This window comes from Pseudophryne corroboree, chromosome 5 (assembly GCF_028390025.1).
Source record: "Pseudophryne corroboree isolate aPseCor3 chromosome 5, aPseCor3.hap2, whole genome shotgun sequence".
NCBI lineage: Eukaryota > Metazoa > Chordata > Amphibia > Anura > Myobatrachidae > Pseudophryne > Pseudophryne corroboree.
In genome coordinates, this window is record NC_086448.1 from 73,846,666 (window position 1) to 73,860,371 (window position 13,706).

Consider the following 13,706-nt stretch of genomic DNA (forward strand, 5'->3'; position numbering starts at 1 on the left):
CGCTTAGCTTAGTCATCCAGCGACCTAGGTGCAAATTTTAGGACTAAAAATAATATTGTGAGGTGTGAGGTATTCAGAATAGACTGAAAATGAGTGTAAATTATGGTTTTTGAGGTTAATAATACTTTGGGATCAAAATGACCCCCAAATTCTATGATTTAAGCTGTCTTTTAGTGTTTTTTGAAAAAAACACCCGAATCCAAAACACACCCGAATCCGACAAAAAAAATTCGGTGAGGTTTTGCCAAAACGCGGTCGAACCCAAAACACGGCCGCGGAACCGAACCCAAAACCAAAACACAAAACCCGAAAAATTTCCGGCGCTCATCTCTAGAGGAGGCCACACGCACTACTAAGCCTCATTTTGACTTGTTTTAAGGACATTACATCAAAGTTGGATCAGCCTGCAGTGTGTTTTTTCACTTTAATTGTGAGTGTGACTCCAAATCCAGACCTCCATGGGTTAATAAATTTGATTTCCATTGATAATTATTGTGTGATTTTGTTGTCAGCACATTCAACTATGTACAGAACAAAGTATTTGATAAGAATATTTCATTCATTCAGATCTAGGAAGTGCTATTTTAGTGTTGCCTTTATTCATTTGAGCAGTGTGTATGTATGTAAATATATATATATATATTAGCGATGAGCGCCGGAAATTTTTCGGGTTTTGTGTTTTGGTTTTGGGTTCGGTTCCGCGGCCGTGTTTTGGGTTCGACCGCGTTTTGGCAAAACCTCACCGAATTTTTTTTGTCGGATTCGGGTGTGTTTTGGATTCGGGTGTTTTTTTCAAAAAACCCTAAAAAACAGCTTAAATCATAGAATTTGGGGGTCATTTTGATCCCAAAGTATTATTAACCTCAAAAACCATAATTTCCACTCATTTTCAGTCTATTCTGAATACCTCACACCTCACAATATTATTTTTAGTCCTAAAATTTGCACCGAGGTCGCTGTGTGAGTAAGATAAGCGACCCTAGTGGCCGACACAAACACCGGGCCCATCTAGGAGTGGCACTGCAGTGTCACGCAGGATGTCCCTTCCAAAAAACCCTCCCCAAACAGCACATGACGCAAAGAAAAAAAGAGGCGCAATGAGGTAGCTGTGTGAGTAAGATAAGCGACCCTAGTGGCCGACACAAACACCGGGCCCATCTAGGAGTGGCACTGCAGTGTCACGCAGGATGTCCCTTCCAAAAAACCCTCCCCAAACAGCACATGACGCAAAGAAAAAAAGAGGCGCAATGAGGTAGCTGACTGTGTGAGTAAGATAAGCGACCCTAGTGGCCGACACAAACACCGGGCCCATCTAGGAGTGGCACTGCAGTGTCACGCAGGATGTCCCTTCCAAAAAACCCTCCCCAAACAGCACATGACGCAAAGAAAAAAAGAGGCGCAATGAGGTAGCTGACTGTGTGAGTAAGATAAGCGACCCTAGTGGCCGACACAAACACCGGGCCCATCTAGGAGTGGCACTGCAGTGTCACGCAGGATGGCCCTTCCAAAAAACCCTCCCCAAACAGCACATGACGCAAAGAAAAATAAAAGAAAAAAGAGGTGCAAGATGGAATTGTCCTTGGGCCCTCCCACCCACCCTTATGTTGTATAAACAAAACAGGACATGCACACTTTAACCAACCCATCATTTCAGTGACAGGGTCTGCCACACGACTGTGACTGATATGACGGGTTGGTTTGGGACCCCCCCAAAAAAGAAGCAATTAATCTCTCCTTGCACAAACTGGCTCTACAGAGGCAAGATGTCCACCTCATCATCATCCTCCGATATATCACCGTGTACATCCCCCTCCTCACAGATTATCAATTCGTCCCCACTGGAATCCACCATCTCAGCTCCCTGTGTACTTTGTGGAGGCAATTGCTGCTGGTCAATGTCTCCGCGGAGGAATTGATTATAATTCATTTTAATGAACATCATCTTCTCCACATTTTCTGGATGTAACCTCGTACGCCGATTGCTGACAAGGTGAGCGGCGGCACTAAACACTCTTTCGGAGTACACACTTGTGGGAGGGCAACTTAGGTAGAATAAAGCCAGTTTGTGCAAGGGCCTCCAAATTGCCTCTTTTTCCTGCCAGTATAAGTACGGACTGTGTGACGTGCCTACTTGGATGCGGTCACTCATATAATCCTCCACCATTCTTTCAATGTTGAGAGAATCATATGCAGTGACAGTAGACGACATGTCCGTAATCGTTGTCAGGTCCTTCAGTCCGGACCAGATGTCAGCATCAGCAGTCGCTCCAGACTGCCCTGCATCACCGCCAGCGGGTGGGCTCGGAATTCTGAGCCTTTTCCTCGCACCCCCAGTTGCGGGAGAATGTGAAGGAGGAGATGTTGACAGGTCGCGTTCCGCTTGACTTGACAATTTTCTCACCAGCAGGTCTTTCAACCCCAGCAGACTTGTGTCTGCCGGAAAGAGAGATCCAAGGTAGGCTTTAAATCTAGGATCGAGCATGGTGGCCAAAATGTAGTGCTCTGATTTCAACAGATTGACCACCCGTGAATCCTTGTTAAGCGAATTAAGGGCTCCATCCACAAGTCCCACATGCCTAGCGGAATCGCTCCGTGTTAGCTCCTCCTTCAATGTCTCCAGCTTCTTCTGCAAAAGCCTGATGAGGGGAATGACCTGACTCAGGCTGGCAGTGTCTGAACTGACTTCACGTGTGGCAAGTTCAAAGGGCATCAGAACCTTGCACAACGTTGAAATCATTCTCCACTGCGCTTGAGACAGGTGCATTCCACCTCCTATATCGTGCTCAATTGTATAGGCTTGAATGGCCTTTTGCTGCTCCTCCAACCTCTGAAGCATATAGAGGGTTGAATTCCACCTCGTTACCACTTCTTGCTTCAGATGATGGCAGGGCAGGTTCAGTAGTTTTTGGTGGTGCTCCAGTCTTCTGTACGTGGTGCCTGTACGCCGAAAGTGTCCCGCAATTCTTCTGGCCACCGACAGCATCTCTTGCACGCCCCTGTCGTTTTTTAAAAAATTCTGCACCACCAAATTCAAAGGTATGTGCAAAACATGGGACGTGCTGGAATTTGCCCATATTTAATGCACACACAATATTGCTGGCGTTGTCCGATGCCACAAATCCACAGGAGAGTCCAATTGGGGTAAGCCATTCCGCGATGATCTTCCTCAGTTGCCGTAAGAGGTTTTCAGCTGTGTGCGTATTCTGGAAACCGGTGATACAAAGCGTAGCCTGCCTAGGAAAGAGTTGGCGTTTGCGAGATGCTGCTACTGGTGCCGCCGCTGCTGTTCTTGCGGCGGGAGTCCATACATCTACCCAGTGGGCTGTCACAGTCATATAGTCCTGACCCTGCCCTGCTCCACTTGTCCACATGTCCGTGGTTAAGTGGACATTGGGTACAGCTGCATTTTTTAGGACACTGGTGACTCTTTTTCTGAGGTCTGTGTACATTTTCGGTATCGCCTGCCTAGAGAAATGGAACCTAGATGGTATTTGGTACCGGGGACACAGTACCTCCAACAAGTCTCTAGTTGGCTCTGCAGTAATGATGGATACCGGAACCACGTTTCTCACCACCCAGGATGCCAAGGCCTCAGTTATCCGCTTTGCAGTAGGATGACTGCTGTGATATTTCATCTTCCTCGCAAAGGACTGTTGGACAGTCAATTGCTTGGTGGAAGTAGTAAAAGTGGTCTTACGACTTCCCCTCTGGGATGACCATCGACTCCCAGCAGCAACAACAGCAGCGCCAGCAGCAGTAGGCGTTACACGCAAGGATGCATCGGAGGAATCCCAGGCAGGAGAGGAATCATCAGAATTGCCAGTGACATGGCCTGCAGGACTATTGGCATTCCTGGGGAAGGAGGAAATTGACACTGAGGGAGTTGGTGGGGTGGTTTGCGTGAGCTTGGTTACAAGAGGAAGGGATTTACTGGTCAGTGGACTGCTTCCGCTGTCGGCCAAAGTTTTTGAACTTGTCACTGACTTATTATGAATGCGCTGCAGGTGACGTATAAGGGAGGATGTTCCGAGGTGGTTAACGTCCTTACCCCTACTTATTACAGCTTGACAAAGGGAACACACGGCTTGACAAATGTTGTCCGCATTTCTGGTGAAATACTTCCACACCGAAGAGCTGATTTTTTTGGTATTTTCACCAGGCATGTCAACGGCCATATTCCTCCCATGGACAACAGGTGTCTCCCCGGGTGCCTGACTTAAACAAACCACCTCACCATCAGAATCCTCCTGGTCAATTTCCTCCCCAGCGCCAGCAACACCCATATCCTCCTCATCCTGGTGTACTTCAACACTGACATCTTCAATCTGACTATCAGGAACTGGACTGCGGGTGCTCCTTCCAGCACTTGCAGGGGGCGTGCAAATGGTGGAAGGCGCATGCTCTTCACGTCCAGTGTTGGGAAGGTCAGGCATCGCAACCGACACAATTGGACTCTCCTTGTGGATTTGGGATTTCGAAGAATGCACAGTTCTTTGCTGTGCTTTTTCCAGCTTGAGTCTTTTCATTTTTCTAGCGAGAGGCTGAGTGCTTCCATCCTCATGTGAAGCTGAACCACTAGCCATGAACATAGGCCAGGGCCTCAGCCGTTCCTTGCCACTCCGTGTGGTAAATGGCATATTGGCAAGTTTACGCTTCTCCTCCGACAATTTTATTTTAGGTTTTGGAGTCCTTTTTTTACTGATATTTGGTGTTTTGGATTTGACATGCTCTGTACTATGACATTGGGCATCGGCCTTGGCAGACGACGTTGCTGGCATTTCATCGTCTCGGCCATGACTAGTGGCAGCAGCTTCAGCACGAGGTGGAAGTGGATCTTGATCTTTCCCTAATTTTGGAACCTCAACATTTTTGTTCTCCATATTTTAATAGGCACAACTAAAAGGCACCTCAGGTAAACAATGGAGATGGATGGATACTAGTATACAATTATGGATGGACTGCCGAGTGCCGACACAGAGGTAGCTACAGCCGTGGACTACCGTACTGTACTGTGTCTGCTGCTAATATAGACTGGTTGATAAAGAGATGTAGTATGTATGTATAAAGAAGAAAGAAAAAAAAACCACGGGTCGGTGGTATACAATTATGGACGGACTGCCGAGTGCCGACACAGAGGTAGCTACAGCCGTGGACTACCGTACTGTGTCTGCTGCTAATATAGACTGGTTGATAAAGAGATGTAGTATGTATGTATAAAGAAGAAAGAAAAAAAACCACGGGTAGGTGGTATACAATTATGGATGGACTGCCAAGTGCCGACACAGAGGTAGCTACAGCCGTGGACTACCGTACTGTACTGTGTCTGCTGCTAATATAGACTGGATGATAATGAGATGTAGTATGTATAAAGAAGAAAAAAAAAACCACGGGTAGGTGGTATACAATTATGGATGGACTGCCGAGTGCCGACACAGAGGTAGCTACAGCCGTGGACTACCGTACTGTACTGTGTCTGCTGCTAATATAGACTGGTTGATAATGAGATGTAGTATGTATGTATAAAGAAGAAAGAAAAAAAAACCACGGGTAGGTGGTATACAATTATGGACGGACTGCCGAGTGCCGACACAGAGGTAGCTACAGCCGTGGACTACCGTACTGTACTGTGTCTGCTGCTAATATAGACTGGATGATAATGAGATGTAGTATGTATAAAGAAGAAAGAAAAAAAAACCACGGGTAGGTGGTATACAATTATGGATGGACTGCCGAGTGCCGACACAGAGGTAGCTACAGCCGTGGACTACCGTACTGTACTGTGTCTGCTGCTAATATAGACTGGATGATAATGAGATGTAGTATGTATAAAGAAGAAAAAAAAAACCACGGGTAGGTGGTATACAATTATGGATGGACTGCCGAGTGCCGACACAGAGGTAGCTACAGCCGTGGACTACCGTACTGTACTGTGTCTGCTGCTAATATAGACTGGATGATAATGAGATGTAGTATGTATAAAGAAGAAAGAAAAAAAAACCACGGGTAGGTGGTATACAATTATGGACGGACTGCCGAGTGCCGACACAGAGGTAGCTACAGCCGTGGACTACCGTACTGTACTGTGTCTGCTGCTAATATAGACTGGTTGATAATGAGATGTAGTATGTATAAAGAAGAAAGAAAAAAAAACCACGGGTAGGTGGTATACAATTATGGATGGACTGCCGAGTGCCGACACAGAGGTAGCTACAGCCGTGGACTACCGTACTGTACTGTGTCTGCTGCTAATATAGACTGGATGATAATGAGATGTAGTATGTATAAAGAAGGAAAAAAAAACCACGGGTAGGTGGTATACAATTATGGATGGACTGCCGAGTGCCGACACAGAGGTAGCTACAGCCGTGGACTACCGTACTGTACTGTGTCTGCTGCTAATATAGACTGGATGATAATGAGATGTAGTATGTATAAAGAAGAAAGAAAAAAAAACCACGGGTAGGTGGTATACAATTATGGACGGACTGCTGAGTGCCGACACAGAGGTAGCTACAGCCGTGGACTACCGTACTGTACTGTGTCTGCTGCTAATATAGACTGGTTGATAATGAGATGTAGTATGTATAAAGAAGAAAGAAAAAAAAACCACGGGTAGGTGGTATACAATTATGGATGGACTGCCGAGTGCCGACACAGAGGTAGCTACAGCCGTGGACTACCGTACTGTACTGTGTCTGCTGCTAATATAGACTGGATGATAATGAGATGTAGTATGTATAAAGAAGAAAAAAAAAACACGGGTAGGTGGTATACAATTATGGATGGACTGCTGAGTGCCGACACAGAGGTAGCTACAGCCGTGGACTACCGTACTGTACTGTGTCTGCTGCTAATATAGACTGGATGATAATGAGATGTAGTATGTATAAAGAAGAAAGAAAAAAAAACCACGGGTAGGTGGTATACAATTATGGATGGACTGCCGAGTGCCGACACAGAGGTAGCTACAGCCGTGAACTACCGTACTGTGTCTGCTGCGACTGGATGATAAATAATGATATAAAAAATATATATATATCACTACTGCAGCCGGACAGGTATATATTATATAATGACGGACCTGCTGGACACTGTCTGTCAGCAGAATGAGTTTTTTATAGAATAAAAAAACACCACACAAGTCACACGACGAGTGTTTAACTTTTTCAGGCAATCACAATATAGTATACTATACTGGTGGTCAGTGTGGTCAGGTCACTGGTCAGTCACACTGGCAGTGGCACTCCTGCAGCAAAAGTGTGCACTGTTTAATTTTAATAATATGTACTCCTGGCTCCTGCTATAACCTATAACTGCTCCCCAGTCTCCCCCACAATTAAGCTGTGTGAGCACAGTCAGATATTATACATAGATGATGCAGCACACTGGGCTGAGCACAGATATGGTATGTGACTGAGTCACTGTGTATCGTTTTTTTCAGGCAGAGAACGGATTATATTAAATAAAACTGCACTGGTGGTCACTGGTCAGTGGTCAGTCACTAGTAAACTCTGCACTCTCTAGTACTCCTAAGCTCCAGTAAATCAAGTGTCTCTGTCTCAATCTCACTCTCTCTCTTCTAATCTAAATGGAGAGGACGCCAGCCACGTCCTCTCCCTATCAATCTCAATGCACGTGTGAAAATGGCGGCGACGCGCGGCTCCTTATATAGAATCCGAGTCTCGCGATAGAATCCGAGCCTCGCGAGAATCCGACAGCGTCATGATGACGTTCGGGCGCGCTCGGGTTAACCGAGCAAGGCGGGAAGATCCGAGTCGCTCGGATCCGTGTAAAAAAAGCTGAAGTTCGGGCGGGTTCGGATTCCGAGGAACCGAACCCGCTCATCTCTAATATATATATATATACCTATTCCTCCAGAAAAAATGAAGGGGGTCAGGTATAATCAGCCTGTACAATATACAGAGAAAAGTCCCAACATTTTGTGTGACAGTGGAAATTCTTTTATTGTGAAATGTGCAAAATATTTTTCTCTCTTCCATTTGCAGTCATCGGATCACCTTCTTCAGAGAGATAGAGAATATAGACCTTCCTAACTGTCAGTACTTGAAGGGAATAGGTATGTATATGAGAGCTTGTAACCATCTTACATTAAGGGAAGAATTCAATTACAGTAGGTGCGGGGTTTTCCACGCGGGGCATAGCTCCAGTAAAACCATGGGTTAACACCCGCTAACCCATGCATTTCACGTCAAATGCAGAATTTATGAGTTTCCCTTACATCAAATCCAAGCAGGAGAATTTTAACCCAGACTTTTCCTCGTAGCTCCTGAGGCTCCAATGAAAGTGTTCCCTCGGGACTTAACGCACAGAGTAAACCCTGCTAACTATTAATGTATTCAAATTTTTGTAAAATAAAAAATATAAAAAAATATATATATATGTTTTAACTTTGGGTAGTGAAGAGTACAAGCGCTAATGAGTGTAGTGACGATTATACTGGGAATGATAGGTGGATTAAAAGATTATTAAAAAAAAAAAAAAAAATTTAATTATTATAAATGGCCTTAGGCACTTATCTGATAAGATTAAAACTTCAATCCGGTATTCATCATTTTAGGAATCATGTAAAAGAAGAAACAGCAAACATAGTGTGTATCGTTCACAGGTAAAAATAGAGCAATTCTGCTATATAAGGTGCAAATTTTTAGGGAATTTTGGCTATTCCCAATAAAATTATAATCTGTAGCTTCACAACATAAAATACAGATTTTAATGAACAATACAAAACACGGCTAGACAACACACGTACAAGATTTAAAATCTTAAAAGCTTATCTGTCCGTTTTATGCACAAGGGAATCAGTAACCAATTGTTCCGTGGACACAGGATAGCCAAAGTTTATGCGTACAGGATAAAAGTAGTTCAAATGCTTATCTGTCCATCAATAGGAGTTTCAGCAGCAAACGGTCCCAACGCGTTTCGTCCTTCAAGGTATATATGTATATATATATGTTTTAACCTCTGCTGCAAATTGTAAGAGGCTCTTTGGGTTGCAATCTATTTTCCACAAATAGGGCCGGATGTGCTGTGTTGGCTAAAAGCTAAAATAATACTTCATTGTGCAGTGAAGCCAAGAAAACCATTGGGGGTGCGGCTGGTTGTGTGTGGGGCGTGGCCATGTCTCATTGCGTATATGTAGATTCTGTGCAGCTGTAGGGGGCGTGGCTGAGCTTTTCTGGCAGTACTGATCCCACAAACAAGCTCCTTTCACTGTAGGGGTGATGCAGGGAATCCATCAGACACATGTTGCCATCTGCATATGTGTCTGAGCTGCACTGCGCATGCGTCCAGAGGGTCACTGCTTAGAGGCGCAGATCCATGCAATTTCGATAGCTGGTTCTGGGTGATAACTGGGGAAGGGGGGGGGGGGGAGCCATGTTCACCCAGACATTCTGCAAATTCAATAAGACAGGTACAGTGGCTGATGGTGCGGCCATTGGGGCGCCGATAATACTCCTATGTATGTAAATCGGCAGATTCGGCTGCAGCCAGTGGAAATCTCAATAGGATGCACATTGGCCAAGGCAATAGTGTAAGGAGAAGTAGCGGCTGCAACCAAAGACACAGCTGCTACTGCAATAGCGTCCACGTCTGAATTCGCCCCCTCTGTGAGCAGACTAGCGGCTTCTGCAAAGGATGGATGAGCCACCTCCCCTCCCCAAAGTGGCGGCCCCAGCACTTGATCAGCAGATTAGAGCCTGGGTCTACAGAGGGGATGAATAAGCATTGCTGTCCCTACACCAACGTTTGCTGCTAAGCCCATAGATTTTGTGTTGCTCCCCAGCTAGCGAGAATGCGTGCGGTGCCAAACATGGCCTGGGTGCAGATACAGCCAAATAACAATGAATTCATGTATGTGCATTTATATCGTTCCAGAGTTTGGGTCTGAAGATATAGATGTTCTTCCTAATGGACTGGCCTTTATCAGCTCGGTAAGTAATAGATATAGCACTGTAATCATTATTACATAAACATCACATAGAACTATCTACTATTCCCAGGAAGGGAGGTGCTATGCATTCTGGAAGCCGCCCGGCGCCTAGCAATGGGGATGCCAGAGGCAAACGGCGTTCCCCGTTGCTAAGTAGTTAATAGCTGATACATTCAGCAGGGCAGCTGCATAGGGTATCCGGTCTCTAGGTCGACCACACTTAGGTCGACATGCATTAGGTCAACCACCATTGGTCGACATGCATTAGGTCGGCATGGTTTCTAGGTCGACGTGGTTACTAGGTCGACATGTTCTAGGTTGACATGGCAAAAGGTCGACATGAGCTTTTCACAATTTTTTCAGTTTTTAGAACTTTTTCATATTTTACGATCCACTACATGGACTACAATTGGGAACGGTAACCTGTGCCAAGCACAGCAGTAGCGGAGCGTGGGACCTTGCCCGAAGCTCGCTCGCCATGCAAGGGTACATGGTGCACTAATTGGGGTTCACGGTCACTCTATGAAAAAAACAACACCACATTTTTTTTTTAAACCATGTCGACCTTTTGTCATGGTGACCTAGAACACGTTGACCTAATGCTTTTGTCGACCTATTTTAGGTGTCGACTTAGTTACTGTCGACCAATAGTGGTCGACCTAGACACTTTCGACACAACTGTGGTCGCCCTATGAACCACACCCCTGCATAGAGTTTTATTAATTAGACAGCAGGCTTCTGATTGGTGCAAGCACCATTTATATTCCCTCCCTGGTCACTCCCAAATCGCTGGTTATAGTTCCTGCTTCCTGTGTGAAACTACCAGCCCTACAAACTCTTGTATTCTGAAACTCTGCCTATATCGCAGTGCTGTCTGGATCCAGTCAGCTTTGACATCAGATGCAGTGTGGATTTTTCCACACAGATATTTATCCTTCATCTTGTTTGTATCTTTTTGGCTTTCTCCTGTCATTATTATTTCATATAGCTGCTCCACACAACCACCACATTTACCTCTTCACCACAGTCCCTTTCCATTACATGCCCTCTACCCTGCTCCTTCTTTACAGTTTACATTGCCGTAGTCCTATTAGTCTGTCCCCAGACCCATTGCTGGTTTAACCTTTCTCTTTCTGTCTTTTCCACCGTCAGATAACTCTGGTCATCTAGGCAGTAAGCCCAGGGCCGGAGCTTCCACTAGGCAGCTTTAGGCAGCTGCCTAGGGGCGCCGGGACCAGAGGGGGGCGGCCTGCTACAGTTGCCTGAAAAAGGTTGCATGGTCCTACCTTTCACAGCCGCTGCAATCCCCCAAAACTCTTATCTTACAGTAGCCGTGACTGCTAAGCTCCCGTATTGCAGCCTCCAGCTCCACCTCCACCCGGCACAGGCAGTAACTTTGACAGCTCCTGGAGTCCTGGCTGGGGGTGTCATGCAGCACTGCTCTTCATTCCAGGCTCTTTCACAGACTACTCAGGGGAAGATTTATTAATCTCGGTGAAGTGATAAACTGGAAGGTGATAAAGGACCAGCCAATCAGATTTTAACTTCCATGTCACAGGCTGGGTTTGAAAAATGACAGTTAGGAGCTGAATGGCTGGTCCTTTATCACCTTCCACTTTATCACTTCACCCACAGTCCCAACTCTGCACTGCAGCATGCAGGTATGGTGGCTGTACAGTGCATTCTCTGCATTGATAAAGAAAGAGGGCGAGAGCAGCAGTGTGGTGGTGGTGGTGGTGGTGGGGGGGGGGGGGAGATGAGGAGCAGGCATGCACACAGTCTGGGAGGATGAGCAGCACCATGCACACAGATGGTGGGGCGGGATAGAACAGCAGACTTTTATCAGAGTAAGGGGGAGGGGGTGAGAGAGCAGCATGCCTTTCATCTGAAGGGTGGGTAGGGGGAAGGGGCAGTAGGCAGAAGTTTTGCCTAGGGTGCCGAGAAACCTTGCACCGGCCCTGAGTAAGCCCGTATTGTCACCAGTGGCCTGGTGGACATCAGAGCACCGGTAGGCGCATCAAGCGTAAAGGGAAAAATGGCTCTTATAGGTGAGAAGACCTGCTGGTGCACTCTATGCTATTACTGTCGGGTGACTGGGGTTATTGTCTAGAACACAGGTTCTCAAACTCGGTCCTCAGGACCCCACACGGTTCATGTTTTGCAGGTCACCTGTAGATTTTTAAAATGTGACAGTTGGTGATACACAGTGCAGCTGCTGGGTGACATGGAAAACGTGAACTGTGTGGGGTCCTGAGGATCGAGTTTGAGAACCACTGGTCTAGAAGATAGACTACGTGCCAAGTTCACCTCACTCATCACCTTCCATCACCCAGTTCTCCACATCATCCTGTCCAAGTACATCCCGCAGATCGTAACAACATTCTTCTATACATGGCCTTTGGAGAATTACACTTCAGTGTACGTCATGAATCAAAAGTGAAGTGCACTACTGCATAGACTCCATGTTGCCACTTCTCCGGGAAAGCTTCATTCTCTGTGTTCATGTGTGGAGCCATCTTGGGACTGTGTGAGAGTGCAGAAAAGAGAAAAATGCTGGCTCACACTCTTAGCGCTAAGAATATTGATAGTGATGCTGACTGTGTGGTCACTAGGATGTTCCCTGCATTGTATATAGGCGATAATTCAGACTTGATCGTTGCTGTGCATTTTCGCACAGCGGGTGATCAGGTCTGAACTGCGCATGCATATGCACCGCAATGCGCAGGCGCGACGGTTAGCAGCGACGAGATGGTGCGAAAAATACAAACGCACCTGCGATCGCAAGAAGATTGACAGAAAGAGGGCGTTTGTGGGTGGAAATTGACCTTTCTAGGGAGTGTCCGGAAAAACACAGGAGGACCCGGCGTTTTGTGGGAGGATTCATGATGTCAGCTCCGGCCCCCAATCATCGCACTGGAAAGTAAGTCCTGGGCTGTGCAGAGACTGCACAATCTGTTTTTGCAGGTCTCCTGCACATGCGATTGCACACCTGCACACAAAAACGCACCCTAGCGATCAGGTCTGAATCCCTAGAATGCTCTCTTTACTGTATGTTAGTCTTTGGAATGCTCTCTGTATTGTATAATTATCCATAAAATTCACTGCATTGTAAAAATATCAAGACTGCTCTGTGCAATATATAGCAGTCACTTTTATTTTATAGCAGTCACTAGAATGCTCATGTGTTCCATGGAGGTCACTTGAATCACCAGAAAGCGCTCTGTATTACATATAGGGCCTGATTCAACTTGAGTTGTAGTTTTGCGAAACATCATGAAACTACAACTCTTTTCTTTAACATGAGGGGGGCCGCCCAGCACAGGGCAATGCCGCCCCGCATGCCGGGTCCTGCCCCCCCCCCCCGCTGACATGCGAGCACATCGCTATACAGCGATGCACTCGCATGATTAAAGTAGCCCCCTGCTGCAGTCGGGGGGAAGCCATTTTTTGGGTCACAGCCTCTGCGTGTAACATCACGCCTGGGTTGTCTGGACCACTCCCCTTAAACGGAATGTTGACGCCCATAAAACACGACATAGTCGCCCCGTTCCCGCCCCCCTCCAGGTCTTAGACTGCGATTGCAGTTTAAGACCTTGCACATGAGCGTACCAACCTGTGCGCATGTGCAGAAGTGCGGAAATTGCCAAATAGCGATTTCTGCACTTCTGCGGGCCTTACTGAATTAGACACGTAGGCCACTAGAATGCTGTAAACTATGGTATATACTGAATGTCAGGAGAAAGCTCTTTCTGTT

General features: G+C 46.3%; 1 protein-coding gene across 1 annotated transcript in view; it reads left to right on the forward strand.

The window, feature by feature from the left end:
- The window catches only part of LOC134928789 (serum paraoxonase/arylesterase 2-like), a 106,444-nt gene that overhangs the window by 36,240 nt on the left and 56,498 nt on the right, over positions 1–13,706 (forward strand). Inside the window, exons 2-3 of the mRNA XM_063924783.1 lie at positions 8,007–8,077; positions 9,898–9,953. Of these exons, the coding sequence (XP_063780853.1) occupies positions 8,007–8,077; positions 9,898–9,953 (127 nt within the window). The remainder of the gene's footprint in view (positions 1–8,006; positions 8,078–9,897; positions 9,954–13,706) is intronic.